We start from the raw sequence: 27,857 nt of genomic DNA, 5'->3' as shown, positions 1-27,857 counted from the left end.
CTTCTAGTATAGTTTGAAGTCAGGTAGCATGATGCCTCCAGCTTTATTCTTTTGGCTGAGGATTGTCTTGGCAATGTGGGTTCTTTTTTGGTTCCATATGAGCTTTAAAGTAGTTTTTTCCAATTCTGTGAAGAATGCCATTAGTGGCATTGAATCTATAAATTGCTTTGGGCAGTGTGGCCATTTTTATATTGATTCTTCCTATCCATGAACATTGAATGCTCTTCCATTTGTTTGTGTCCTCTTTTATTTCATTGAGCAGTGGTTTGTAGTTCTCCTTGAAGAGGTCCTTCACCTCCCTTGTAAGTTGGGTTCCTAGGTATTTTATTCTCTTTGAAGCAATTGTGAATGGGAGTTCACTCATGATTCGGCTCTCTGTCTGTTATTGGTGTAAAAGAATGCTTGTGATTTTTGCACATTGATTTTGTATCCTGAGATTTTGTTGAAGTTGCTTATCAGTTTAAAGAGATTTTGGGCTGAGATGATGGGGTTTTTTAAATATACAATCATGTCATCTGCAAACAGGGACAATTTGACTTCGTCTTTTCCTAATTGAATACCCTTTATTTCTTTCTCTTGCCTGATTGTCCTGGCCAGAACTTCCAACACTATGTTGAATGGGAGTGGTGAGAGAAGGCATCATTGTCTTGTGCCAGTTTCCAAAGGGAATACTTCCAGTTTTTGCCCATTCAGTATGATATTGGCTGAGGGTTTGTCATAAATAGCTCTTATTATTTTGAGATACATCCCATCAATACCTAGTTTATTGAGAGTTTTTAGCATGAAGGGCTGTTGAATTTTGTTGAAGACCTTTTCTGCAACTATTGAGATAATCATGTGGTTTTTGTCATTGGTTCTGTTTATGGAATGTATTACATTTATTGATTTGCATATGTTGAACCAGCCTTGCATCCGAGGGATGAAGCCCACTTGATCGTGGTGGATAAGCTTTTTGATGTGCTGCTGGATTTGGTTTGCCAGTATTTTATTGAGGATTTTCGCATCGATGTTCATCAGGGATATTGGTCTAAAATTTTCATTTTTTGTTGTGTCTCTGCTAGGCTTTGGTATCAGGATGATGCTAGCCTCATAGAATGAGTTGGGGAGGATTGGAATAGTTTCAGAAGGAATGGTACCAGCTCCTCTTTGTACCTCTGGTAGAATTTGGCTGTGAATCCATCTGGTCCTGAACTTTTTTTGATTGGTAGGCTGTTAATTATTTATTGCCTCTATTTCAGAGCCTGTTGTTGGACTATTCAGAGATTCATTTTTTTCCTCATTTAGTCTTGGAAGGGTGTATGTGTCTAGGAATTTATCCATTTCTTCTAGATTTTCTAGTTTATTTGAGTAGAGGTGTTTATAGTATTCTTTGATGGTAGTTTGTATTTCTGTGGGATCGGTGATGATATCCCCTTTATCATTTATTATTGCATCTATTTGATTCTTCTCTCTTTTCTTCTTTCTTAGTCTTGCTAGTGGTCTATCAATTTTGTTGATCTTTTAAAAAAGCCAGCTCCTGGAATCATTGATTTTTTGAAGGGTTTTTTAGTGTCTCTATCTTCTTCAGTTCTGCTCTGATCTTAGTTATTTCTTGCCTTCTGCTAGCTTTTGAATGTGTTTGCTCTTGCTTCTCTAGTTCTTTTCATTGTGATGTTAGGGTGTCGATTTTAGATCTTTCCTGCTTTCTCTTGTGGGCATTTAGTGCTAAAAAATTTCCCTCTACACATTGCTTTAAATGTGTCCCAGAGATTCTGGTATGTTGTATCTTTGTTCTCATTGATTTCAAAGAACATCTTTATTTCTGCCTTCATTTCGATATGTACCCCAGTAGTCATTTGGGAGCAGGTTGTTCAGTGTACATGTAGTTGTGTGATTTTGAGTGAGTTTCTTTATCCTGAGTTCTAATTTGATTGCACTGTGGTCTGAGAGCCAGTTTGTTGTGATTTCTATTCCTTTACATTTGCTGAGGGTGTTTTACTTCCAACTATGTGGTTGATTTTGGAATAAGTGTGATGTGGTGCTGAGAAAATGTACATTCTGTTGATTTGGGGTGGAGAGTTCTGCAGATGTCTATTAGGTCTGCTTGGTGCAGAGCAGAGTTCAAGTCCTTGATTTCCTTGTTAACCTTCTGTCTCATTGATCGGTCTAATATTGACAGTGGGGTGTTAAGGTCTCCCATTATTATTGTGTGGGAGTCTAAGTCTCTTTGGAGGTATCTAAGGACTTGCTTTATGAATCTGGGTGCTCCCGTATTGGGTACATATATATTTAGCTCTTCTTGTTGTGTTGATCCCTTTACCATTATGTAATGGCCTTCTTTGTCTCTTTTGATCTTTGTTGGTTTAAAGTCTGTTTTATCAGAGACTAAGATTGCAACCCCTGCTTTTTTTTTGCTTTCCATTTGCTTGGTAGATCTTCCTCCATCCCTTTAGTTTGAGCCTATGTGTGTCTCTGCACGTGAGATGGGTCTCCTGAATATAGCACACTGATGGATCTTGACTCTTTACCCGATTTGCCAGTCAGTGTCTTTTAATTGGGGCATTAACCCATTTACATCTAAGGGTAATATTGTTATGTGTGAATTTGATCCTGTCATTATGGTGTTCGCTGGTTATTTTGCCTGTTAGTTGATGCAGTTTCTTCATAGCATTGATGGTCTTTACAATTTGGCATGTTTTTGCAGTGGCTGGTATTGGTTTTTCCTTTCTATGTTTAGTGCTTCCTTCAGGAGCTCTTGTAAGGCAGGCCTGGTGGTGACAAAATCTCTCAGCATTTACTTGTCTATAAAGGATTTTATTTCTTCTATTTCTTCTTCACTTTTGAAGCTTAGTTTGGCTGGATAGGAAATTCTGGGTTGAAAATTCTTTTCTTTAAGAATGCTGAATATCAACCCCCACTCTCTTGTGGCTTGTAGGGTTTCTGCTGAGAAATCTGCTGTTAGTCTGATGGGTTTCCCTTTGTGGGTAACCTGACCTTTCTCTCTGGCCACCCTTAATATTTTTTTCCTTCATTTCAACCTTGGTGAACCTGACAATTATGTGTCTTGTGGTTGCTCTTCTCAAAGGGCATCTTTGTGGCGTTCTCTGTATTTCCTGAATTTGAATGTTGGCCTGCTTTGCTAGGTTGGGGAAGTTCTCCTGGATAATATCCTGAAGAGTGTTTTCCAACTCGGTTCCATTCTCCCTGTCACTTTTAGGTACACCAATCAGATGTAGATTTGACCTTTTCACATAGTCCCATATTTCTTGGAGGCTTTGTTCATTTCTTTTTACTCTTTTTGTCTCTAAACTTCTCCTCTTGTTTTAGTTCTTTAATTTGGTCTTCAATCACTGATACCCTTTCTTCCACTTGATCTAATCAATCAGCTATTGAAGCTTGTGCATGCATCATGTAGTTCTCGAGCCATGCTTTTCAGCTCCATCAGGTCATTTAATGTTTTCTCTACACTGTTTATTCTGGTTAGCCATTTATCTAATCTTTTTTCAAGGTTTTTTAGCTTCCTTGCAATGGTTTCAAACGTCCTACTTTAGCTTGGAGAAGTTTGTTATTACTGACCTTCTGAAGCCTACTTCTGTCAGCTTGTCAAAGTCATTCTCCGTCCAGCTTTGTTCCGTTGCTGGTGAGGAGTTGCAATCCTTTGGAGGAGAAGAGGCGCTCAGGTTTTTAGAATTCTTAGCTTTTCCGCTCTGGTTTCTCCTCATCTTTGTGGTTTTATCTACCTTTGGTCTTTGATGCTGGTGACCTACAGATGGGGTTTTGGTGTGGATGTCCTTTTTGTTGATGTTGATGCTATTCCTTTCTGTTTGTTAGTTTTCCTTCTAAGAGTCAGATCCCTCAGCTTCAGGTCTGTTGGAGGTCCACTCCAGACCCTGTTTGCCTGGGTATCACCAGCGGAGGCTGCAGAACAGCAAATACTGCAGTACATCAAATATTACTGCCTGTTGCTTCCTCTGGAACCTTTGTCTCATAGGGGCACCCGGCTGAATAAGGTGTCAGTCAGCTCCTACTGGGAGGTGTCTCCCAGTTAGGCTACACGGGGGTCAGGGACCCACTTGAGGATGCAGTCTGTTCATTCTCAGCTCAAACACTGTGCTTAGATAACCACTGCTCTCTTCAGAGCTGTGAGACAGGGACATTTAAGTCTGCAGAAGTTTCTGCTGCCTTTTGTTCAGCTATTCCCTGCCCCCAGAGCTGGGGTTTACAGAGGCAGCAGGCCTTGCAGAGCTGTGGTGGGCTTTGCTCAGTTGGAGCTTCCCCAGCCACTTTGTTTACCCACTCAAACCTCAGCAATGGTAGACGCCCCTCCCCCTACCAGGCTACTGCCTGGCAGGTTGATCTCAGACTGTTGTGCTAGCAGTGAACAAGGCTCCGTGGGCATGGGACATGCTGAGCTGGGTGCGGGATATAATCTCCTGGTGTGCCGTTTGCTAAGACTGTTGGAAAAGTGTGGTATTTGGGTGGGAGTGTCCCAATTTTCCAGGTACAGTCTGTTACGGCTTCCCTTGGCTAGGAAAGGGAAATCCCCCGACCCCTTGTGCTTCCCAGGTGAGGTAACGCCCTGCCCTGCTTCACCTCACCCTCCGTGGGCTGTGCCCACTGTCCAACTGGTGCCATTGAGATGAACTAGGCACCTCAGTTGGAAATGCAGAAATCACCGTCTTCTGCATCGTTCACGCTGGGAGCTGCAGACCGGAGCTCTTCCTATTCGGCCACCTTGGAACAGAATCCTGTTGAGTTTTAAGAGTTGTCTCCTGGAACTCTTTTTTATTTTCTCTTTTAAAAAAGGCTTGTCTTTGCAGTACACTTTCTATGTGGTTTCTAGTAGTGTGGAGTTAACATTGAGGTATATTTAAGTTTAGCAGACAACTGTTGCAATCTATTCAATGATTAGTTTATTTACTCATCAAACATGTATTTGTAAATTACTGTATAGCAGGTGCTATGATAAGTGCTCAGATTTTAAAGATTATATTTGCTTGCCTCAAACAGCTTTTAGACTAATGTGAAGTCAGATACATAAATACGTAATTTCCATGTTACCGTAAACAATGTTATAATAAAGAAAATTAGAAAGTGTGATGAGAACTCAGAGAAGGAAGAACTTTATGGAGTCTGGAACTCAGGAAGTGGGGGAGCTGGAATTGAGCTGGATGATATAAGGTGAGTAGATAGGGGAGGAAAAGTTTGCTAGCTGGGAAAGGGCCAAAGGAGAAAAGGCTTTCTAAAGAATGAGAGAAATTCCCTTTCAGCCTTGGGGAGAAATGCAAGAACATGGTGTGTTGATGAGAATTTCAGGTAGTTCAGTGTGCCTGGAGTTCTCTGAGAGATTATGGCCAATGTTGAACTTTATTGGTACTAAATCCCATCCTTTAAAGAAGTGGGATTGACAGTTATTTTTATTTTTTATTTTTCTGGGGGACAGAATCTCACTCTGTTGCCCAGTCCAGAGTGCAATGGTGTGATCTCGGCACACTGCAACCTCAGCCTCCCAGGTTCAAGTGATTCTTCTGCCTCAGTCTCCCAAGTAGCTGGGATTATAGGTGTACACCACCAGGCCTGGCTAATTTTTGTATTTTTAGTAGAGATGGGGTTTCACTTTGTTGGCCAGGCTGGTTTTGGACTCTTGACCTCAGGTGATCTGCCTGCGTCTGCCTCCCGAAGTGCTGGGATTATAGGCATGGACCACTGTACCTGGCCAACAGTTTTATTGAAGTCTTCCCATATCATCTGAGTTTTAATGAAGATCTTAATTTCTAAACACTCCAAGGATGCTAGGAATCATAAATCCTATCAATCAAGGAGAGATCACCAAATCATTGCAAGGCTTTGATATGAACAAAAATGAATAACTGCCCTTCCTGTCTGGAACCACAGACCTTAGTTAGGAAAGAGTTCCTCAAAACTCAAAGATCTCTTTTTATAGGTGATAGTCCTTAGTTTTATTTAGGAAAGAAGAAAGTTTATGAAATATTTTCTTGGAGTTCCACAAATCATGGAACTGCTGGGAGGCATCATGGAGGATCTTGAGTATTTGACCTGAAATAAAAATAGCTTAGTAGTACTCCCCTCACTTCTTACTGAGAAAGTCCCTTGGCCAGATCTACTGAGCATCCACTGTCTCAGTCAGTGTTTCACAAGTGAAATTCCTAGACCGTAGCGTTAGCAACACCTGGGAGGTTGTCGGAAGTGCACTTTCTCAGGTCCCACCCTAGACCTCCTGTGTCAGGAACTTTGGGGCTGGAGCTTAAATCTCTGTGTTTTAACAAGCACTTCCAAGGAGTCTGATGCACAATGCATGCTCAAGTTTGAGAATCACTGGTCTCAGTGATTGCTGGTGAAGTTTTCTGTTGCTATTCTATATCTTGCCAAGTGAGGGAGCATTTTGTAGGTCTTTGCCACACTCAACCCCTCTTTCCTAAAGACCCAAGCAGCTTTTCTAAAAGAGGGCTGACTAGTTAGTCATCAAATACAAGAACAACTCTTTTTGTTACTTTTTTATTATAAAAGATACATAACCTAAAATTTGCCATTTAAACCCTTTTAAAGTACAATTCAGGCATTAATTACACTCACAATATTGTACAACTATCTCCACTATCTATTGTCGAAATTTTGTTGTTATCCCCAAAATTCTGTCTGTAATCATTAAGCAGTAACTTCCCACTCCCCTTCCCTTCAGCCCCTGGTAACCACTAATCTACTTTCTGTCTCTATTCCTCAGCGTTTTGTGGGTAGCTCATGTAAGTGGAATGAATTGCACAATATTTGTCTTTGTGTGAATGACAACATTTTGAAATGCTGGTTGCATTCATGCTGGAAGGTGCTAAGCCTTGGTACCACATATAGCCATGTTACATCTCAGTCATACAGGACAGATAACAGTCAGGTTTGTCTTTACTGTGCTCTTTAACTGGAGCAAAATCAGATAGTTTTTGTTCATCTATTGAATCAGAAACTGTCTGCTGGGTGCCTGCTCTGTGCTGTGCATTGAGATAGGATATTACATCTTTTCTTTTGTGCTGCCAGATATTTCAAGAGTGGATTATATCATAGGCACATTTGACTTATAAGAATTCAACTAAATGTGTGATATAGTAAATATTCTATTATAGTCAAATAGCAAACATTCTGTATAATTCTATTTTGCATATATATGCTTAATTATATTCTTTACTCATTATACCTATATATATACATATTACAGTATAGGATTATAGTTGTACATCCATGTATAATGTACTTTTTGAATTGTTTAAGGAAGTTACATCATTTTAAGGGTATGTTTGCCTTAAGTGCTAACTTGAGAGTCACCTCTATGTAGAAAGAGACTCTCTTGTTTGTGAGAACTTATTGCAATCCCAGTCTGCTCCTTTCCCCTCAGACATTAGCTTTTTCCTTCCCACTGCTGGGGATTCCCAAATGCTTTTGTGTGAGGCTTGTCCTGATGCTGTTGCTTGTGAATTCAGAAGCACTTCAAAACCATTTCTCCTTTGCAGAGTCTCTGCTTGTGACAAGCCCGGCAGAATGGAGTCCTCCCAGCCTCGATTGCGGTGCTCTGCTCCTGATTCCATCTTAGGCAGTAGCCACCCTCTGTCACACTCCCTGCTGAGTGTTTGTAACCAAACCAGTCTGAGATCTGGGTTTCATTTTCCCTTATAAAAATTTGCCATGATTGATGAGGATTCCTGCATCTGTCTGTGACAGCATCTGGATAGAGTTGTAGGGGAGGAGGTTTCCAAAGAGAAATGGACAAGTTCCATCCTAGGCACAGGATCTGGTTCCATTTCTGCATCATATGTTTATGCTTTTTCTTTCCTTTTAGCATGCAGGAGCCATCTCAGTTTCTGTTTCTGTTTTCTCCTCTCTCCCTTGAAAATGGTGATTTGCAAGATCCATGTGTTACCACTTGCCTTGGTCACCTGGCTGTGTGTGTGTGTGTGTGTGTGTGTGTGTGTGTATGTGTGTGTGTGTGGTTTTTATCCATCCTGCTAGTCCCTCTCAATCCTGGCAGGAGGCCGGCCCTGTAGCAAATGGTTTTCTAAGCAACATGTTCAATCGCTTGTAAAGGTCCTCCTGCTTTATCCACCTGTTATTTGGCTAACTCCTTTGGGTTTTCACTTTCTTTTCCACTGCAACAACCCCTTGTCCCACTGCAAACTCTAGTGAGGTTCTAGATTAAATTCTAGGGCCACCTTCTTCCTTCTTTCTGAAATCTCCCCAGAAAAGCTCACTAGTGCCAGTGCTCAATGTGGTGTTGGACAGCAGGTGTGAATTACCTGACATTGGAGTGAGACAGATGCCCAGTGAAGTTCCAGATCTGCTGCTTTCTAACATGGCTACTTCAGGCAGGTTGAGTTACTTTTTTAGTCTCTTCATCTGTAAAATGGTGATTGTTATGAGAAGTAACTGAGCTAGTATTTTTCTCAGCAATCTCACAGCAATCTCTCAAGAAATCCCATTAGTTCTAAATTTAAAACATATCCATGTGCTTCTTGAGATCACTCCAATTGTACCATGAAGAACAGTTTGAAGTGAAGGGGTCCTAGAGTGGATATGGATACATCATTTTGGCGGCTATTGCAATAGGTGAAAAATGATACTTGTGTGATTTCTATTTATTTAGATCTTTAACAATATTTTTTAAAGTGTTCTCTAGTTCTCAGTATAAGAGGATGTCTTTTGTTAAATTGATTACCAGGAATTGTATTCTTTTGCTGCTAAGATTAGTGGGATTTAAACAAAATCATTTCTGAATTTTCATTGCTAATGTATAGAGATACAATTGATGTTTGTATGTTAATCTGTTATGGCCACCTTGCAAAACTTGTTTATTAGTTTTAATAGTTTTTAGTGACTTTAAGATTTTTCTGTACCCAAGATCATGCCATCTGCAAATAGACATAGTTTTATTTCTTATTTTCTAACCTACATGTCATTTATTTATTTATTCATTTATGCCTAAGTGCCCTGGCTACAATCTCCAGTATAATGTTAAGCAGAGGTAGCAGAATATGTGTCTTTATCTTATTTCTGATCTTAGGGGAAAAGCTTTCAATCTTTTGAGGTAGCAAAATATGTGTCTTCATCTTATTTCTGATCTTAGGGGAAAAACTTTCAATCTTTCTTCATTAAGTATCATATTAACTGTGGATTTTCTGTAGGCCACTTTTTCAGGTTGAGGAAGTTTTCTTTGATTCCATCTTATTGAATAATTTTGTAAGAAAAATGTGATGGATTTTATCAAATACTTTTTCTGTGTTTTGAGACGATCAGTTATTTTCAAATTCTTTATTCTATTAATATGGTGGGTTACTACATTGACCGAATTTCAGATGTCAAACCAACCCTGCATTCCTGGACTAAATCCCATTTACTCCTGTGTGTAATCCTTTTTACTTGTTGCTGTGTTTAGTTTGCTCCACATGGCTTTCTACTGGTCTCTGGCGTCTACTCTTGTCTTCCTAGAGTCCTTTAAAAAAAAAAAGTAGAGTTGTCAGAGAAGTCTTCTTAAAACATGCTAAATCATTGCTCAAAATCCAGTAGAGAATCCTCCACTTACAGTGAAGCCAAAGCCCTTATAGTACCTACCTCATCTCAGTCCTGCTCCACTCCTGTCATCCTCAACTCTAGCAGCCCTGTCCATCTCACTGTTCCTTGAACAGGTCAGGGCTATTGTCACCTTACAGTGTCTGCACTGGCTGTCCCCTCAGCGTAGCAGATACTTCTCCTGATAATTGCATGACAACCACTTCCTTTCCATATTTTTGTTTATATGTTGCTTCATCAATGAAATCTACTCCAGCCAACCTTTAAAAACTTGTAACACATTCCTGTACAGCTGATCTCTTTACCTTGTTATTGTTTTTTCTTTTTTTCCCATGGCATTTATCACCTCTAAGAATACTAATTTACTGTACTTTTCAAAAATACTTTTGTCTATTAGTTATTTCATTCATTTTAATTCCCTCAAACATAAGCTCTTTGAGTGTAAGAGTCTTTGGTTTATCAATTTGTCCTGACACATAGGAAGTGCTCAGAAAATATTTATTGAATAAAAGAATAATATTACTAAGGCTCTTAGACCAGTGCCTAGCTTTTAAAAAAGGTTAAGCAAACATTTGATGGTCATCTGTGTTCATAAGACTAAGTGGTAGGGGTAGAATAGTACAAAACAAAACATGTTTCCTATTTTCTGGAGCTTGTAGAGTGGAAGAGGAGACAGACATTAATAAAACAATCACACAACTGAGTGAATAATTGCAAACTAAATTGTGCAATGAGAAAAGAGGAAAAAAGGATGAGTGTACCTAACAGAGAACTCTAGGGGTCAAAGGAGTCTTTCTAGAGGAAATGACATCTAAGTTAGGATGTAAAGGATAAAGTATGAGATACAGGTAAAGAAGGGGAGAAATTCCTGAGCATTTTAGGCTGCAGCATTAGCAAGGTCAAAGGACAAGTCATGGGAACATGCTCTAGGTCTTGGAAAAAGGGCAGGGGGGCAGAGGTATAGACAGCAAGAGAAAGTGGTGTAGGACAAAGCTGGAGAGGGTGGCAGCTGCCAGATTTGGTAGGGCCTCCTGGTCCATGTTTCAGATTTGGATTTTCATCCAGAGCAAGAGTGGATGTGGGGTAGCAATGTGAGGGTGCTCAAATCAGAGCTTCTGATTGAGAAGACCACTCTAGATGCAAACTGGAGAACAGCTTGAAGGAGATATAGAGTGGATATGGATGGATTAGTTTTGGGGCTATAGTAGTAGTTGGATGAGAGATATTTGGGTGATTTTAATTTATTTAATTTCTTTTTGCCTTATTACATTTTCTAATATACATAAGGAGTAACCTAGGAAGTTAAAATATATATTCCAACCAATGACCAATAGCTCCAGAAATTACATTTCTCATTGAAGTACCAGACCCTCACATGCTTAGGCTAGGGTGACAACAGCAGAGATCAAAGGGAATGGACAACTTAAGAGCACTCTAGTAGTTGTGAAGTGGTGTTTGAGGAAATGATGAGATCTAGGTGGAAAGGGCAGGTAGCGTTAAGGGTGCATGTTCAGCTTCTGGAAAGATAGTATTTCCACTCTCTGAAAAGGGGAAGTCTGGAGAGGGTCATGTTTTGGTGAAGTGAATGTTAGGTTCCTGGTACCTGGATGCTAAAGATTGAAGAAGCTTTGGGTGGGGGACAAGCTCTCAGGTGGCCCCCCCACCCCATGATCCTCACCTCCTGCTGTTTATTCCTTTATGTTATTTCCTGCCCTTGAGGGTGGAAAAGAGCTGCAACTTGTTTCTAATGCACAGAATATGGCAAGGTAAGGACATGTCATCCCTAGTCACCCCTGTGATTATGTTACATAATTGTGTTATAAGAGTTCATTGCATACATACTCTGTATAGAAACTCTCCTCATTGATGAAGTAAGCAGTTATGTTGGGGAAACCCCCATTGTGAAGAATAGTTGGTAACTTGTAGAAACTGCACATAGCCTCTAGGAATGCAAAGAGGTCTTACTATCTGTTGATACAGCAAGCAGGCAGTGTCCTTAGCCCTGGCACTGCAAGGAAAGGTATTTTGCCAAGAACCTGTTTGAGCTGGGAAACATCCTTCCCCAGCTGAGTCTCAAGATGAAGACTCAGCCCTGGCTGATGCCTTGATTGCAGCCTTGTCAGACCCTAAGCAGAGGATCCACCTAAGCTGTGGATTCCTGCCCCACATAAACTGTGAGATAATACATGAATATTGTTTCAAGCTGCTACAATTGTGGCAACATTACACTGCAATTGATAACTAATATTGGTGGCACTTGCTATATTTAGGCCATCTGTGCTGCAGAGTATTTGACTTCCAAGAGATAGTTCAGTCCTGTGTTTCCTCCATGTGCCCAGTGATAGGAGCACATTTTTTTCTCCAGTGACCTATCCTGACTGGTGAATGACAACCCTTCAGGCTTATTGCCTACAAACACATATACAGAGATAAACCCACTTCCTCACTTGGTACCCATTCCACCATCCATGATCCAACAATGGCGTTCAAGTTATTAGGTTGGTGCAAATGTATTTGTGGTTTTTGCCATTACTTTAAATGGCAAAAATTACGTTTGGACCAACCTAATAATATTACATTTCAGGGGCTGTAGTATGCTTTTTAACTTAATTTAATTAAAATTTTACTTTATCTCATTATGGTTTTGATTTGCATTTCACTGATGGCGAGTTATGATGAGCATTTTTTCATGTGTCTGTTGGCTGTATGAATGTCTTCTTTTGAGAAGTGTCTGTTCATATCCTTTGCCCACTTTTTGATGGGGTTGTTTGATTTTTTCTTGTAAATTTGTATGAGTTCTTTGTAGGTTCTGGATATTAGCCCTTTGTCAGATGAGTAGATTGCAAAAATTTTCTCCCATTCTGTAGGTTGCCTGTTCACTCTGATGGTAGTTTCTTTTGCTGTGCAGAAGCTCTTTAGTTTAATTAGATCCCAATTGTCAATTTTGGCTTTTGCTGCTGTTGCTTTTGGTGTTTTAGATATGAAGTCCTTGCCCATGCCTATGCCCTGAATGGTATTACCTAGGTTTTCTTCAAGGGTTTTTATGGTTTTAGGTCTAACATTTAAGTCTCTAATCCATCTTGAATTAATTTTCATATAAGGTGTAAGGAAAGGATCCAGTTTCAGCTTTCTACTTATGGCTAGCCAATTTTCCCAGCACCATTTATTAAATAGGGAATCCTTTCCCCATTTCTTGTTTTTGTCAGGTTTGTCAAAGATCAGATGGCTGTAGATGTGTGGTATTATTTCTGAGGGCTCTGTTCTGTTCCATTGGTCTATATCTCTGTTTTGGTACCAGTATCATGCTGTTTTGGTTACTGTAGCCTTGTAGTATAGTTTGAAGTCAGGTAGCGTGATGCCTCCAGCTTTGTTTTTCAATTCTGGATTGAAAATTCTTTTCTTTAAGAATGTTGAATATTGGCCCCCACTCTCTTCTGGCTTGGAGAGTTTCTGCCGAGAGATCTGCTGTTAGTCTGATAGGCTTCCCTTTGTGTGTAACCCGACCTTTCTCTCTGGCTGCCCTTAACATTTTTTCCTTCATTTCAACTTTGGTGAATCTGACAATTATGTGTCTTGGAGTTGCTCTTATTGAGGAGTATCTTTGTGGCGTTCTCTGTATTTCCTGAATTTGAATGTTGGCCTACCTTACTAAGTTGGGGAAGTTCTCCTGGATGATATCTTGCAGTGTTTTCCAACTTGATTCCATTTTCCCCATCACTTTCAGGCACACCAATCAGACATAGATTTGGTCTTTTCACATAATCCCATGTTTCTTGGAGGCTTTGTTCATTTCTTTTTACACTTTTTTCTCTAGACTTCTCTTCTCGCTTCATTTCATTCCTTTGATCTTCAATCGCTGATACTCTTCCAGATGATTGAGTAGGTTACTGAAGCTTGTGCATTTTTCATGTAGTTCTTGTGTTATGGTTTTCATCTCTATCAGTTCTTTTAAGGACTTCTCTACATTGGTTATTCTAGTTAGACATTCGTCAAATCTTTTTTCAAGGATTTTACTTTCTTTGCGCTGGTTACGTAGTTCCTCCTTTAGCTCTGAGAAGTTTGATCGACTGAAGCCTTCTTCTCTCGACTTGTCAAAGTCATTCTCTGTCCAGCTTTGTTCCATTGCTGGTGACGAGCTGCATTCCTTTGGAGGGGGAGATACGCTCTGATTTTTTGATATTCCAACTTTTCTGCACTGCTTTTCCTCCATCTTTGTGGTTTTATGTGCCTTTGGTCTTTGATGATGGTGACGTACTGATAGGGTTTTGGTGTGGGTGCCCTTTCTCTTTGTTAGTTTTCCTTCTAACAATCAGGACCCTCAGCTGCAGGTCTGTTGGAGTTTGCTTGAGGTCCACTCCAGACCCTGTTTGCCCGGGTTCTGTCAGCAGAGGCTGCAGAAGATAGAATATTGCTGAACAGCAAGTGTTACTGTCTGATTCTTGTTCTGGAAGCTTCATCTCAGGGGTGTACCCTGCCGTGTGAGGTGTGAGGTGTCGGTCTGCACCTAGTGGGGGATGTCTCCCAGTTAGGCTACTCAGGGGTCAGGGACCCACTTGAGCAGGCAGTCTGTCCATTCTCAGATCTCAACCCCTGTGCTGGGAGATCCACTGCTCTCTTCAAAGCTGTCAGATGGGGGCATTTATCTCTGCCGAGGTTTCTGCTGCTTTTTGTTTAGCTATGCCCTGTCCTGAGAGGAGGAGTCTGCAGAGGCAGGCCAGCCTCCTTGAGCTGCAGTTGGCTCCACCCAATTCGAGCTTCCTGGCGACTTTGTTTACCTACTTAAGCCTCAGCAATGGCGGGCGCCCCTCCCCCAGCCTCGCTGCTGCCTTGCAGTTAGATCTCAGACTGCCATGCCAGCAATGAGGGAGGCTCTGTGGGCATGGGACCCTCTGAGCCAGGGGCGAGATATAATCTCCTGGTGTGCTGTTTGCTAACACCCTTGGTAAAGCGCAGTATTAGGATGGGTGTTACCCGATTTTCCAGGTGTTGTGTGTCTCAATTTCCTTTGGCTAGGAAAAGGAATTCCCTTCTCCCTTGCACTTCCCAGGTGAGGTGATGCCTCGCTCTGCTTCAGCTCTTGCTGGTTGGGCTGCACCCGCGGAGCAGCGCCAACTGTCTGACACAACCCAGTGAGATGAACCCAGTACCTCAGTTGAAAATGCAGAAATCACCCATCTTCTGTGTCACTCACGCTGGGAGCCAGAGGCTGGAGCTGTTCCTATTCGGCCATTTTGGGCACACCCACATCTTTTAATTTTTTCATACATATGTTTATTGCAGCACTATTCACAATAGCAAAGACTTGGAATCAACCCAAATGTCCATCAGTGACAGACTGGATTAAGAAAATGTGGCACATATACACTATGGAATACTATGCAGCCATAAAAAAGGATGAGTTTGTGTCCTTTGTAGGGACATGGATGCAGCTGGAAACCATCATTCTCAGCAAACTATCACAAGAACAGAAAAACAAATGGGAATTGAACAATGAGATCACTTGGACACAGGAAGGGGATCATCACACACCAGGGCCTGTCATAGGGTAGGGGGAAGAGGAAGGGATAGCATTGGGAGATATACCTAATGTAAATGACCAGTTAATGGGTGCAGCACACCAACATGGCTCATGTATACATATGTAACAAACCTGCACATTGTGCACATGTACCCTGGAACTTAAAGTATAATAATAATAAAAGAAATTTTACTTTACCTTACTCTTCACACCATCCCATGCTAGATCTTGTACCTGCTTTATAGATGAGAAACCTGTGAGATTCAGAGAGATCAAGTAAACTCAGAACCCAGAAGCAGAAAAGAGGCTGCTCCAAGTTTCAAAACCAAGCCCTCTACTTCCTAATTTAGCAACTCAGTCCTGCCACTCAAAGATGCCTGTGACTTGCTTCTCCTTGAATTCTTTGTCTTTGTCTCCATGACCACCATTGAACATCTAAACCCACTTAAACTGTACCAAACTGTGCTGTGTAGAATCTTGAGTCAAACAGTGGACTCAAGCTGGACAAGTTGTTTGCTTCATTGGCTCTGTGATGTATGAATCCTCTGACCTTGCACCAGTCATCTAACCTCTTGATCTCCACAATCCTTATTTGCAAGATAAAAATATTGCACAGAGAGATATTTTAGATTCTTTCTAGAATTATGTTAAAAGTAAAGAGATGACTTTAGGAGCACTAGATTTAAATTCACCCAGAGGTAGACCTGTAGCTAATGCTGCCTCTTATTTTTTTTAGACGGAGTCTCACTCTGTTACCCAGGCTAGAGTGCAGTTGCACAATCTCGGTTCACTGCAACCTCTACCACCCAGGTTCAAGCAATTCTCCTGCCTCAGCCTCCCGAGTAGCTGGCATTACAGGTGCCTGCCACCAAGCCTGGCTAATTTTTTGTAGTTTTCAGTAGAGATGAGGTTTCACCATCTTGGCCAGGCTGGTGTTGAACTCTTGACCTTGTGATCCACCTGCCTCAGCCTCCCACAGTGCTGGGATTACAGGCATGAGCCACCGCGCCCAGTCAATACTGCCTCTTGTTAGCTGCTGAACCTTGGGAAGATTATTTACCTCTTTGTGAACTGCATTATTGCTGTTTGTGAAACAAGACTAATAATTTCACTGTCTAGCATTCCCGTGAAGATCAAATGTGATGTATAATGATGTATATGGGACATTTAGCTTGCTGCTTGGCATTTATAGGGGCTCCCTAAATAGGGGTGATAAATATTCAAGACTCTTTTTTAATGACTCTTAAAATTTACTTCAACTTGAAGACGTAAATTGAACTGTGGCAGTTCTGTGGCTTTTTGCTAAAATCTTAAGAGGATATTTACAAATTTGCCAGTAGTTTAAACTTAGCTTTTTCTGAAGAGGAGAGTGGAAGTGAACTGTGACCTCTAGAATCTTAACTGAGTTATCCTACAGTGTGAAAATAGATAGGATGGGGGCCATTCCACTTTGCCTTTGGCTGTTGTTGTAACTCTCTTGGAGCAAGATGTTCTGCAAAAATTTCTGAAATGATTCTTTCATTGATGTAAACACAGGGACACCCAGTTGGAGGACATTTTGGCACTTCTATTTTCTATCTCCCCTGTGCATCCCATAGGGAAGCTCAAACAATGGGGGATGATGGTATAAGTTTAAACTTTAAGAAAACAGTGCCCTCCTGAGAAGTCCTCTTCAGGCCATGCACGGTGGCTCATGCCTCATGCCTGTAATCCTAGCACTTTGGGAGGCTGAGACAGGTGGCTCACTTGAGGTCAGGAGTTTGAGACCAGCCTGGCCAACAAGGTGAAACCCCGTCTCTACTAAAAATACAAAAATTAGCCAGGCGTGGTGGTGCATGCCTGTAATCCCAGCTACTTGGGAGGCTGAATCAGGAGAATCGCTTGAGCCCAAGAGGTGGAGGTTTCAGTGAGCCAAGATTGCACCACTACACTCCAGCCTGGGGTACAAGAGCAAAACTCCATTGCAAAAAAAAAAAAAAAAAAAAAAAAAAAGAGAGAAGTCCTATTCTATAAAATTATAAAATGAGTGCAGCTACCGGAACCATGGGTGTCAGATGCGCACATCCAGCAGGACGCAGTCTTGCACTCCAAAGGCACTAACTATGGGCCCCCAGTTCACGCACTCAATCACTGGGCTTGGCTCCTAGGAGTGGAAGTAACTGAATGCCTTCTTAGTTGTTTAAGTTTTAGCAGCTTAAACTTTTGCTTTTTGTAGACTTAGCAGTTGGTTGACAGAGTAGTTGCCTCGGCTCTGATAGGTTTTACTTCTTTCTTCATGCTTTGATGTGGGAGTAGACAAATGGCAGAGCAGCAACACTCAGAGTGGACCAGTGCTGTAGATGTGTAACCACTGAATAAACCAAAAATAAAGAGCCTCTTGGTGACATGCACATGAGTGACTGGATGTCTGGGTCCTGGGCACCGCGTGTGGAGATCAAGTGCTTTCAGTTTGCTCATTAGTTGATTTCGGATGTTTATTCTTATACAGATCTTGTATGGACACTATATCCTAAACAACATCTTTACAAACTTTTTTTTTTTTTTTTTTAGGAAAGCTCTTATATCACATTCCCAGTAGGTACACGTGTATGTTCGTGCATTGAAATGAGAATTTCTCAGATCACTGCTAACCTTTGCTACATGAGATGACTCTGATATATTGAATTTCATTTTGTTTTCTTTTATTTCATTAAAAAAATATAGTTGATACCTATAAAATGACTTTATAATGCTGTAATGCACTAGTGGGTCAACATTTGCAGCTTGAAAAACAGTGTGCCTAGACAGTCTAGTGACGTTCAGTTTTCAGACTAATCATCCCACGGTCTCCTCATATTTCCTCAAATGTACATCTTCTGACTCCTCTAGGGGTTTCCTACCCTCTAGTGTTGATGCTTTCCTGGGGCCGCCCTCTGTTCTGCTCTTGATTGAATTTCCTCATAAGTATCACCTGCTTGCCTGGCTATGACGATCATTGCTGCTGTAGTGATTCATAAATGTATGTTCCCAACTGTGGTTGCATTCCTGAATTCTATATGATGCTTCCAGTAGCATTCCAAACAGTTTCATGTAGCCTTCTGTTGTACCCTTCATCTTGAACTCAGCATCAAAATCAAAATCATTATTTTGTCTAAACACTGCAACTTCTCTTCTTAGTCTATTAATGGCTCTCTTGTTCCCCCATCTACCTAGCCTAAATATTCCAGGCCATCACTGACTCTTCACTTTCCTTCGCCCTCCACAGCTCAGCTTTCCTCAGCTCTTGTTATTTTTTTGCTCACAACTTCTCTCTCACTTTTCAGTTTTGGCACCACATCATCTCGATTAAAAAAAAAAAACCAAATGGCTTCTCATTACCTACAGAATTGAATGTGAACTCTTTAGGGTATGGGACTTTGGCCTCAAATCTTATCTCCCTCATTGCCCTAAATGTGCCCTTTGCTGCACTAAATATTGATCCCCGACTTATGCCCTAGGAAGAAATAAATCTTTCCTAGTTTCTCAGGAATGAGCCTACATTTTTTTTGATGAATGTGACACTTATCATGTGTTTCCTGCTGTATAATGTCACCTTTTGGATTAATATTTATTTAGTTTAGCATGTTATTAGGTACTTTCTAGAGAGTTGCAATCTGGGAGTCACCTTGAATTGCCCTCTCAACATCGAAAGAGTAACTAAGCCTTATTGATACTGTTCCCTAAACCAGTTATCCTAAAACTTTCATGTGCATTTAAATTATCTGTTAGAATAAAGATTCTGATTCAGAAGGTCAGGGATGTGGTTTGAGATTCTGCATTTCTGTTTGGCTTTCAGAAAATGTGAGGCTGCTGGTCAGAGAGCCACCCTTTGAGTAGCAAGATTCAAATGTGGCTTTAACCCATCCCTTCTTCCTCCATGCCACTTTTTGGGTTTGAGACCTTATTATTGCTTATTCTCCTAACTGGTCTGTCTGCCACCTGACCCTCCCCACCTCTAGTCTGTCTCATAAAACTATTATCTAATGGATCATTACCTCATTTGTGAACTTCCTAAAACAAAAGTGCAATGGAAATTAGAAATGCAGTCCTTGGAGACCTGGCCTGTGAGCCAGGATTGGGTTAGGAGCCTTGCTTGGAACATCCTTATTCTTTTCCTGTTTCCATGGTTTCCTTCTCTGTTAATTCATTTTGGCAAAATTAATTTGGCTGTTCTGCTTTTCCCAAAACACTGATTTTCTTTTTGCCCCAGCCCAAGCCAGGCCCCATGTACTATGGTGCCTAGATTTTTCACACAACTTGAATTTCGAGAAACACCTTCCATGTGTTCTGTCTTAAAGACACCATTGCCAAAACTCTGTGGGATTCAACAACAGTGAGACTGAAGAAGGTGAAAGTTGCTAAGAGGAAAACCATTTGAAGGATAAATGAAGTAGTCCTTCCACGAAAGCTAGCCTCCCCTCTTTATAACTGCCCTATGGTCATTTTGATCTCGCTGAGCTGGGGTGTCATCCCTGTTGTGGGTTTGCACAGGGGCCTGTGAATTTCAGGTTTTTGCTCTTGCAGAACTGCCTTGTAGGTTAGAGGGAGCAACGCTTTCACACATACCGCTTTTCTATTGTATTTTAATTTATATTTATTCATTCATTTATCTTCCTTTTTACTGCTGGCTCTGTTGTTCAGTATTAGCTAATATATTGCAAAGTGAACTTTCATTGACCAGGCAGAGGCCAGGGTAGGGCCAGTGAGAGAGAGATTCTGGAGAACAACAGACGGGGAGGAAGCAGAGGTGTGCAGTGAGATTCCTGGGTTTGGGATCCCAGTTCTGCTGACTTGTCTGTATAGTCTTAGAAGTGTGATCCAGCCTCTTTGTCCTGCTCCTCCAATCCTGAGAGAGGTGGTGGAAACAGATTACTGCTTAGCAGGCCTTAAGGACAAGTTACTGGGGCCATACAGAATCTTCTATTTTTTGAAAAAAGCAAACACAACTCCCCTCCCTATAATTATACCACACTGCCCTCAATGCCAGTGAAGTTTTCCTCTGCCCTGTAGGTAGATTTTTGTGTGACCTTCTCAGAAGCAGGAAACAGATTGAAAAATCAGTAATATGTGGGTCAAAAAGTAATTTTCATTCTCATATGCGTCCCTTTGTTGCAAAGACTATGACATTCCTCCATGGAAGAAAGCGATGAATTTGGAAGGAAAATCCCAGCATAACTATTTTCCACCCTAAGGAAATAGCCTCTCTTTCCAATGTGTGAATGCATTTTCCACTGCATCCCCAGGGGTATGAGTGTTTCAAGAAGTTTGCACTGTGCTGCTACATTCACTAAACTCCCCAGCCCCACTCCTTCCCAGACCATCCTCCAGAGTCTCTGCATGTTTCCAGAAACAAATCAAGAGACTGACAAGAGCTCTGCCTGATATGAATAATAGAAAAATGAACCACTCTGTGCAAGGAAGTTGGTGGAAGATGGGAGGCAAGCAGGGGAGAGAAAGAGATTTTCAGCAGCAGAGGGGACCTCAGAGACCCATCTATAAGATGGACACTTCGCTCAGCATGATTTCTGCATTTATGCCTATTTAATGGTCAGCAGGGCAATCAATAGATTGCCTGTTACCTGGTTAATCATGGGTCTGTTGAGGGGTGGCAATGGGCATGCTGGCTGTGGGATCCATGGGCTGACAAAAAGACTGTTGAACATTGACTGTTACTTTTCTTTCTCTTTCCCCAGGGCAGCCACTGAAGTTTTGGCAGTGTTGCTGAAATCCAGTAAGCGCCTCTTTTGAAGGGTGGTTATTTCCTTCCCCTCTGGGTTTAATGAAAGATGCCCTCTGGTCCCCATGGCTCTTTCTTTTTTCTTTCTTTTTTTTCATGAACTACTATTTCTCAAGCACCTATGGCTCATTTCTGACCTTGAAAGCGATAAAGTCACGTCCTGGGTCTTTGGGGTAAGATAGCGAATATTATGGTTGTTCCAAGTACATGACCACAGAGACAAAATAAATATTATCCATACATAATGCCACCAAGACAACAGACCCTGAAGGGGATATATTGTCTACTGTGGACCTGGTGGATCCTCCACCTCTGTCTAACAGAGCCAGTAGTCCCTAAAGATTGTTGGAATAAACTCCAGGTTCCAGTGGGATTGCCTCCAGGTTCCAGTGGAAGAAAAGATTTTGGTTGGATGGAGAGCAGTATTCCTGTATTTGGTTCTCAACTCAGCTCAGCTCATGAGTCTATTATTCTTGGGCAGGTGGAGTGTTGGGAATTGCTTGGACAATGTTGATGCCGATAACAAATTTATATTTAAAAGTTGACTCTTTTCTCAGTTACTTGAGTGATTGCAAAATAATAGCTCTGGGGTTCTGAATAATTTGAGGATTTTTTTTTGCCTGGTAGCCCTGGCCCAATTACGTTGGGAGCCAATTTCATGTGTGCAATATAATAGGAGGCACAATGCACTTGGGAGGGAAGAAGTCTTAGCTTAATGTTTTTACTCATTTTTTCCTCCTTACCTCTTCATCTATTTTAATTTGGCACCTTGGAAACCAGCTGCTTCAATTGTGATATTTGTTTCTCTACAGGGAGCCTGAGGCCTGTGGGTAATAGGTGAACTTTAATAAAACTTTTAAAGAAATAAATAAAAATAAAAACACTCTCTTCCCCCTCATTCATATATCTCTGTCAACTATGAGCACAGAGAAAGAGCCAAATCACATGCTGTTTCCCTTTACAGACTTAGAAAAATTGAAGCTTGAATTCATTTAGTTTATTCGAATTTGATAGGAGACACAAGTCTGTCCACAGCTTAAAGACCTGCAGGTAGAATGGAGGTGGTAAGAGCAGGATGGGGGAGTGAAGAGGAAGGGGTTACGAAGCCCTGGAGATAGGAAGGGATGGAAAAGTGTTACCTGTGGGTTCTGGGGAGAGGGCCATTCATTCTTCAGACTGAACTTGCTTCAGGTTTGGCATCTTGGTTCTCATTATTTATCTGCTCCCTTGGTTGCTCCCAAGTACCCAGTGTTTGATGCAGCAGGGTGAGGGAGTGTTGAATTGCAGGAGGAAAAGATGCCGAGAGCAGCCTGGTAGGCCAGCCTGTAAATGTCATGCCTTGGGAAAGAAGCTATCTCTCAAATCCCCCCAGCCCAGCCTCGGCCTGGAGGACTTGATGTTTCATGGGAAGGGAGCCCAGAGAGCTGAGTAAGGCTGGCTTACTTTCTACACACACACTTTCCTTAGCTCTTGAGCTTAGGGTAGAGCATCTTGATATAAATCGTACCTACTTAGATGTGTAAACCTGTGAAAGTAGTCTTATGTCAGTTGTTAACTGTATTGATCACAAACATAATGCCTCAGCCCAGGAAAAACCAATAGCCAGTGCAAACATGGCTTGATTCAGGTTCAGACCATGTAGCTAGGTTTTCAACATACCAGCCATGCCTAGTAGGCTGAGTATATGGTGCTGGGGCTCAGCTTTTAGAATTTCTAACTTCTTTCCCTTCAGAGCTTAGCTCAGATATTGCCTCCTCTGAAAATCCTTTCTCTGACTACCAGAACTTGGATGCCCCTCCTCAATGCTCTTATAGGCTCTCCCAACTCAGACTTGATTACATTATGATGAAATTGCTGTTGTCTGTGTCTTCCAGCAGATTGCAAGCTTATGAGGGAGAGTGTCATCTGTATTGATCATTGTATTACTTGCCTCAGCACAATGAAGAGCCTGAAAATAAATATTTGTTGACAACATTTTTTTTTTCATTTTTTAAAAAATAATTTTAAGTACTGGGATACTAAATTTTTAAATGAATACATGATTTGTGATTTCTCCCATGTGTAAAAATGGCAGTACTGCCCTCTACTACCTGAATCTAACATCCATGCATAGAACCAATGATCTAAACATTCGTCATTCTCATCTCTATTTACCTGTTCTAATAGGTTAGTGGAGAACTGCAATAGCTTGCTGTCCTCCTCATATAAAACGGGTTTTAGTGTCCCATTAGGAGGATGTATAGCCTATTTGCTAATTGTGCTGAGCTGTCTATACATCTCTTGTGTTACTTATAACACAAGAGAGTTGGATGAGAGGTTCTCTAACATTCTTTCTAACACTAAATACTCAGCCTTAATGTGTATCAGGGTTTCTCAATGTACCATTGGCATTTTGGACAGGATGATTCTTTGCTGTTAAGAGTCTGTTGCAGGAGCAACATCCCTGGCCTCTACCCACCAGATGCCAGTATCATGCCTCAGTTATAACAAACAAAATTATCTTCAGACTTTGCCAAATATGTCCCCCCGGGGGGTGAGCAGTAAAATTACCTCTTGTTGAGAATTACTGATGTGTATTTGGGCACACACATGAGCTGAAGCTCATTCAAAGTTTCAAAAGACCCCTTCCCAAATACCTTTATTGATATTTCCAAGAAATGTGCTTCTTGCATAATTAATGTTAAATTCCTCAGTATCAGCATCATTCATATGGGTTCATAAGAGGTAAGAACACTGAAGGCAGACTGTCATTGTGAGCATTTTACAAAGTACTTGGGAGGGAAACAGATTCTAGAGGATCTTGAGGGTCTGAGAATGAGGAGGGCAAATAGATTTCATAATGAGTAGGAAGTCCAATGTGTGAGTTGAAGAATTCTGAGATCATGTTTAAGCTCAGCAGGAAAGAGGACTACATTTAAATAGCAAAGTCTGTCCATGGATTTGGGGAGAAGTAATAACAGCATGTCAGGCAGCTGCCATCTTTGTTTTACCAGCCTATCGAAAGTATTGCATGGTGTGAAGGTTATAGATGGTACCACCATTCTGATGATGTAGGGGTTGCTGCAGGGCATACAAGTGTTGTGGACTTTTCTATTTGCTTTACATTGCCTATATGTCATGCATAGTTAAGACCTGATATGGAATGTCTTTCAATTTGGATCCCAGAGTGAGTTTGCCTCAGCTGAACTTAAATTCAGGAAGTCAGTTTCTGTCTAAAATTCAAGACTTCACCATCTGACACTGATACATGGGAGCGTTTATGTAAGCCTTTAGGTCCTAAAGGCACACTCCTTTTAGCTGGTGATTATTATGACCTTGATCTTTGCTTGTCAGTGAGTATAAAAGTTGGCCATTGTAGTTGTTCTCTGTAATTGCATCACAAAAGGGAGAGAATTCCCTGATCTAAGTAAAGCCAGGAGTAAAGAGCCACTACTTTGCGGGGAGAGGGGGCAGTCAGTGGTCCTGTGACAGTAAACACTAGGGTGGGTTGGAAATCTGAGGTCACTGTGGCACTATCAAGTAGTGACAGGCGGAGACCATCCCCAGGAAAAGCAGAACTGCGGGATCAGGGAGACTTGGAGTCCACCCATAGTAACCACAGAAAGCAAGGGGAAGATCACCTGTGTTGCATTTGGAAGATCTCATTATTGAGCTTTCTCTTTTATCAAGTAGCCACTGCATGAAAAACCAGTGTAGAATATGTGGGTGATGGTAAAAGAGAAATGAACCAAAACACATTTCCCATCTCTTTCTCCTGAGCAATAGCAGGCAAAATAAACCTGGAAATCCTAGGCCTCTTCTCCAATTATCACAGCAATTTGGGATCCTACAAATTAAAAATCATTGCTTACTCAAGGTTCCTTTCTGTGTCTGTGTAGGCTGGAATGACCTAATCCAAATCCTATGCCTTTCCTTGTGTCAGTTCCCTCTTCTCCACTCACATATGCACAAACCCCACCCTAAATTGTCCTGTGTTGAAAGCTTTGCCTTTTTATGCTTTATCCTACCTGAACACATTTAGCTTTTTATTCCTGAAATGTAGTAAAGCATTAGTTAGGAAATAGTGCTACTTATTATTGCAGGCGATTTTTTAAATATAATAAATCAAAACAACATGTCCTTTGTTTTTCACTCCATATTGGTCTGTTCTCACACTGCTATGAAGAAATACCTGAGGCTAGGTAATTTACAAAGGAAAGAGGTTTAATTGACTCAGTTTTGCAGGTCTGAGGAGGCCTCAGGAAACTTACAATCATGGCAGAAGGGGAAGTAAACATGCCCTTCTTCGCATGGCAGTAGTAAGGAGAAGTGCCAAGGAAAAGGGGAAAAAAACCCTTATGAAACGATCACATCTCATGAGAACTCACTATCACCAGAACAGCATGAGGGTAAATGCCCTCATGATTCAATTACCTCTCACCGGGTCCCTTCAATTAAAGATGAGATTTGGGTGGGGACACAGCCAAACCATATCACCCTTTCTTGTCATCTGCCTTCACTCTGCCTTTATCTCATCTCTTCCTCTACCCCTACCTTCATCTCTGTCTTTCCTCTTTTTTCCTCATCCTTTTCACTGTTTCTCATTTCCTTGTCCACCTTTCCCTCTTTCTTTTTGCTTTCTCAATTACCTTCCATAAGCATTAGACATAAATGCATTTTTGAAAAATTGTGACCCTGGAAGTGGCACTTGAGTAAGCGTGTGGCAATGGGATTATGCCTGATTTGTACTGGCTCCAGAAATGAATCTTCAAATAGTGTCTTAGCATTAACCTTGCTGTCCAGATTTAAAGGTCATATTCTTGCAACAAGAAAACACCTTCTGGTTCAGGCCCTAAAACTTAATAAGGGAATGATGAATCTCTGTCAGAACACTCTCCAATTTAAGAATTAGCATTTAGAGGAGTCTGGAAGTTTGCAGAAGTTGGGGCATAGGAACAGGAAAGCAAGTTAGCAAGGAAGAGAGAAGAAAAGAGGGGAGGGAGAGATGTAAGAGAGCTAATGGGAAGTTTGGCAGGAAGTCGAGACTTCTCACAGATCTTCCTAGTTAATGCTCTGTCTGTCTGGCTCACGGGGACAGCCCGTCAGCCTGTTGCTCCAGGAGGCTAGGAAGGGAGGGCATTCTAAGTGCTGAGAGCCGGATCAGGAACAGACAGCCTCATGGTCTCAGGAGTCGTCTGCTGTGACCTGGCAATCAGCAATGCAGAGATGGGAGATGGCCAAATGGCTGCTCTACTACAAAATGTCAAAGAAGGGGCCATCTTTGATAGGCACCCAAATCAGGTCTTTATAAGAATTCGGAGAGCTCCAAGGAATCCCCAGAATGGCAATATATATTTTAGGATGGTTGGCGTTGTTAATCTTTTGATCTCATGACCATGCACAAGTACCAGTGGATCAATGCAGCTGTCACTGAACTTGCATGTAAATTCTGTGTTTCTACACTGCCTGTGGTCTGCTCTTCTGGCTCCTGCCTCTTCTCTGCCTTGACAGGAATGATGCCCCCAGGGTTCTGCCCACAGAGTGTGTTTCTTCCTTTAGTTTCCAGATGAGGGCCATGGAGTCAGACTATGAGAACTGGAAAACACCTTCAAGGCTGTCTCAACCAGTGGTGTTCAAATATTTGTTTTTAAAAATTCATTGTTGTTGCTCATTTTTAATTGAAAAATTAAAATGTATATATTTGTGGTGCACAACATGATGCTTTGAAATATGTAGACACTGTGATGGCTGAATTGAGGTAATTGACACATGACACATTTTGAGTGGAGAGCTCAGAGCCACGTCTGCCCGGCTCCCATCAATTCCCTGCACGGCGGCCTCTGAGACACATTCACAAAAAACAGGGCTCCTGTGAACCGACAAAACTATTGATCTTACCTTCCCCATCCCCCTTATTTTCACAGGAGGAAACTAAGGATGAGAGAGAGGTCATGATCCACCTAGATCTCTGAGACTTTGAATGTTTCACGTCCAGCTCTTCTTTGGGTCTCAGCACAAATAGCACTGCTATAGTTCAGAGAACCTTATGTTTATAATTCAGAGAACTAACTATACTGTAATTGATGAATCTTTTTTTTTGCATACTATGTGTGTATGCATATTTTTCCTACTGGGTATAGCTCCAAAGGAACTGGGATTCTACTGGATCCCCTATACCTCATACTGAGCTACACCCAGAGGAGCTGCTAATACATTAGTGTTGACTAAGAAAGAATTCCAGGTTCCTGACTTAAGCCTCACACATTTGCTTTCACTCTTCCTTGGTGAAGAGTACAGCCTAATTCCTGTCCCCAGAAGGAATCAAATTGTGGCATGATTATAGAACTGATGTCTCTTCTTCCACCATAACTTCTGGAGAAGCCTGCAATATATTTCTGTGATGAGCCAAAAATTTGCTTCAAATAATATTGATAGATTTTTGCATTTGTCACACTGGGATGGACGGCTGTGATTGAGTGTGTAGGAATACAGCATAGCAAGCTACATCCATCACGCTGTTGGTTTGAAATGACAACCCAAATATCTACCATTTATCGAGAGTTCTTAGTATGTCAAGCACTCTATACACAGTTAGCCTGTCAAGGAGGTATTATAATCCCCATTTTACAGGTGTAGGGACTGAAGTTTGGAAAGCTGAAGTAACTCACGTCGTTAGTGGGCTACAGGGCTTATCTGCCAGTCTCCAGACCCCCGGGACCTGAGCCCTGTGCTGAACCGAGGAAATTAATGAGGCTAGGTTTATTTAGCCTAAAGAAGATATGACTGGAAGTTGAAAAAAAGTAAATACTGTCTAAATATTAGAAGGATTATTGTGGAAGGGGGTATCTGTCATTCAGGTTAGAAAAGAACACGGTCCGTGCCTTGTAAGCATCTGAGTGGGACCCAGCAAGAGGTGTCCAGCACACCACTGTGGCTGTGTAAAGGGCCAGGGTTTCTGCTGCCCTGAGGCTGAGCCTCAGGCCAGCTGATGAATGGTGGGGTGAGAGAGTGGAAGGGAGCCGGAAGAATTACAGACTCCTCATATGCCATGCTGTGCTC

General features: G+C 41.5%; 1 protein-coding gene across 2 annotated transcripts in view; it reads left to right on the top strand.

The window, feature by feature from the left end:
* The window catches only part of AGBL1 (AGBL carboxypeptidase 1), an 850,662-nt gene that overhangs the window by 127,462 nt on the left and 695,343 nt on the right, over positions 1–27,857 (top strand). For both annotated transcript variants that reach the window (XM_050799227.1, XM_050799228.1), the window contains exon 6: positions 20,776–20,813. In XM_050799227.1, the coding sequence (XP_050655184.1) occupies positions 20,776–20,813 (38 nt within the window). The remainder of the gene's footprint in view (positions 1–20,775; positions 20,814–27,857) is intronic.

Source organism: Macaca thibetana, chromosome 7 (assembly GCF_024542745.1).
Source record: "Macaca thibetana thibetana isolate TM-01 chromosome 7, ASM2454274v1, whole genome shotgun sequence".
NCBI classification, from domain to species: domain Eukaryota; kingdom Metazoa; phylum Chordata; class Mammalia; order Primates; family Cercopithecidae; genus Macaca; species Macaca thibetana.
Note: the sequence above shows the minus strand (reverse complement) of the source record. Positions and strands in the feature narration are given on the sequence as shown.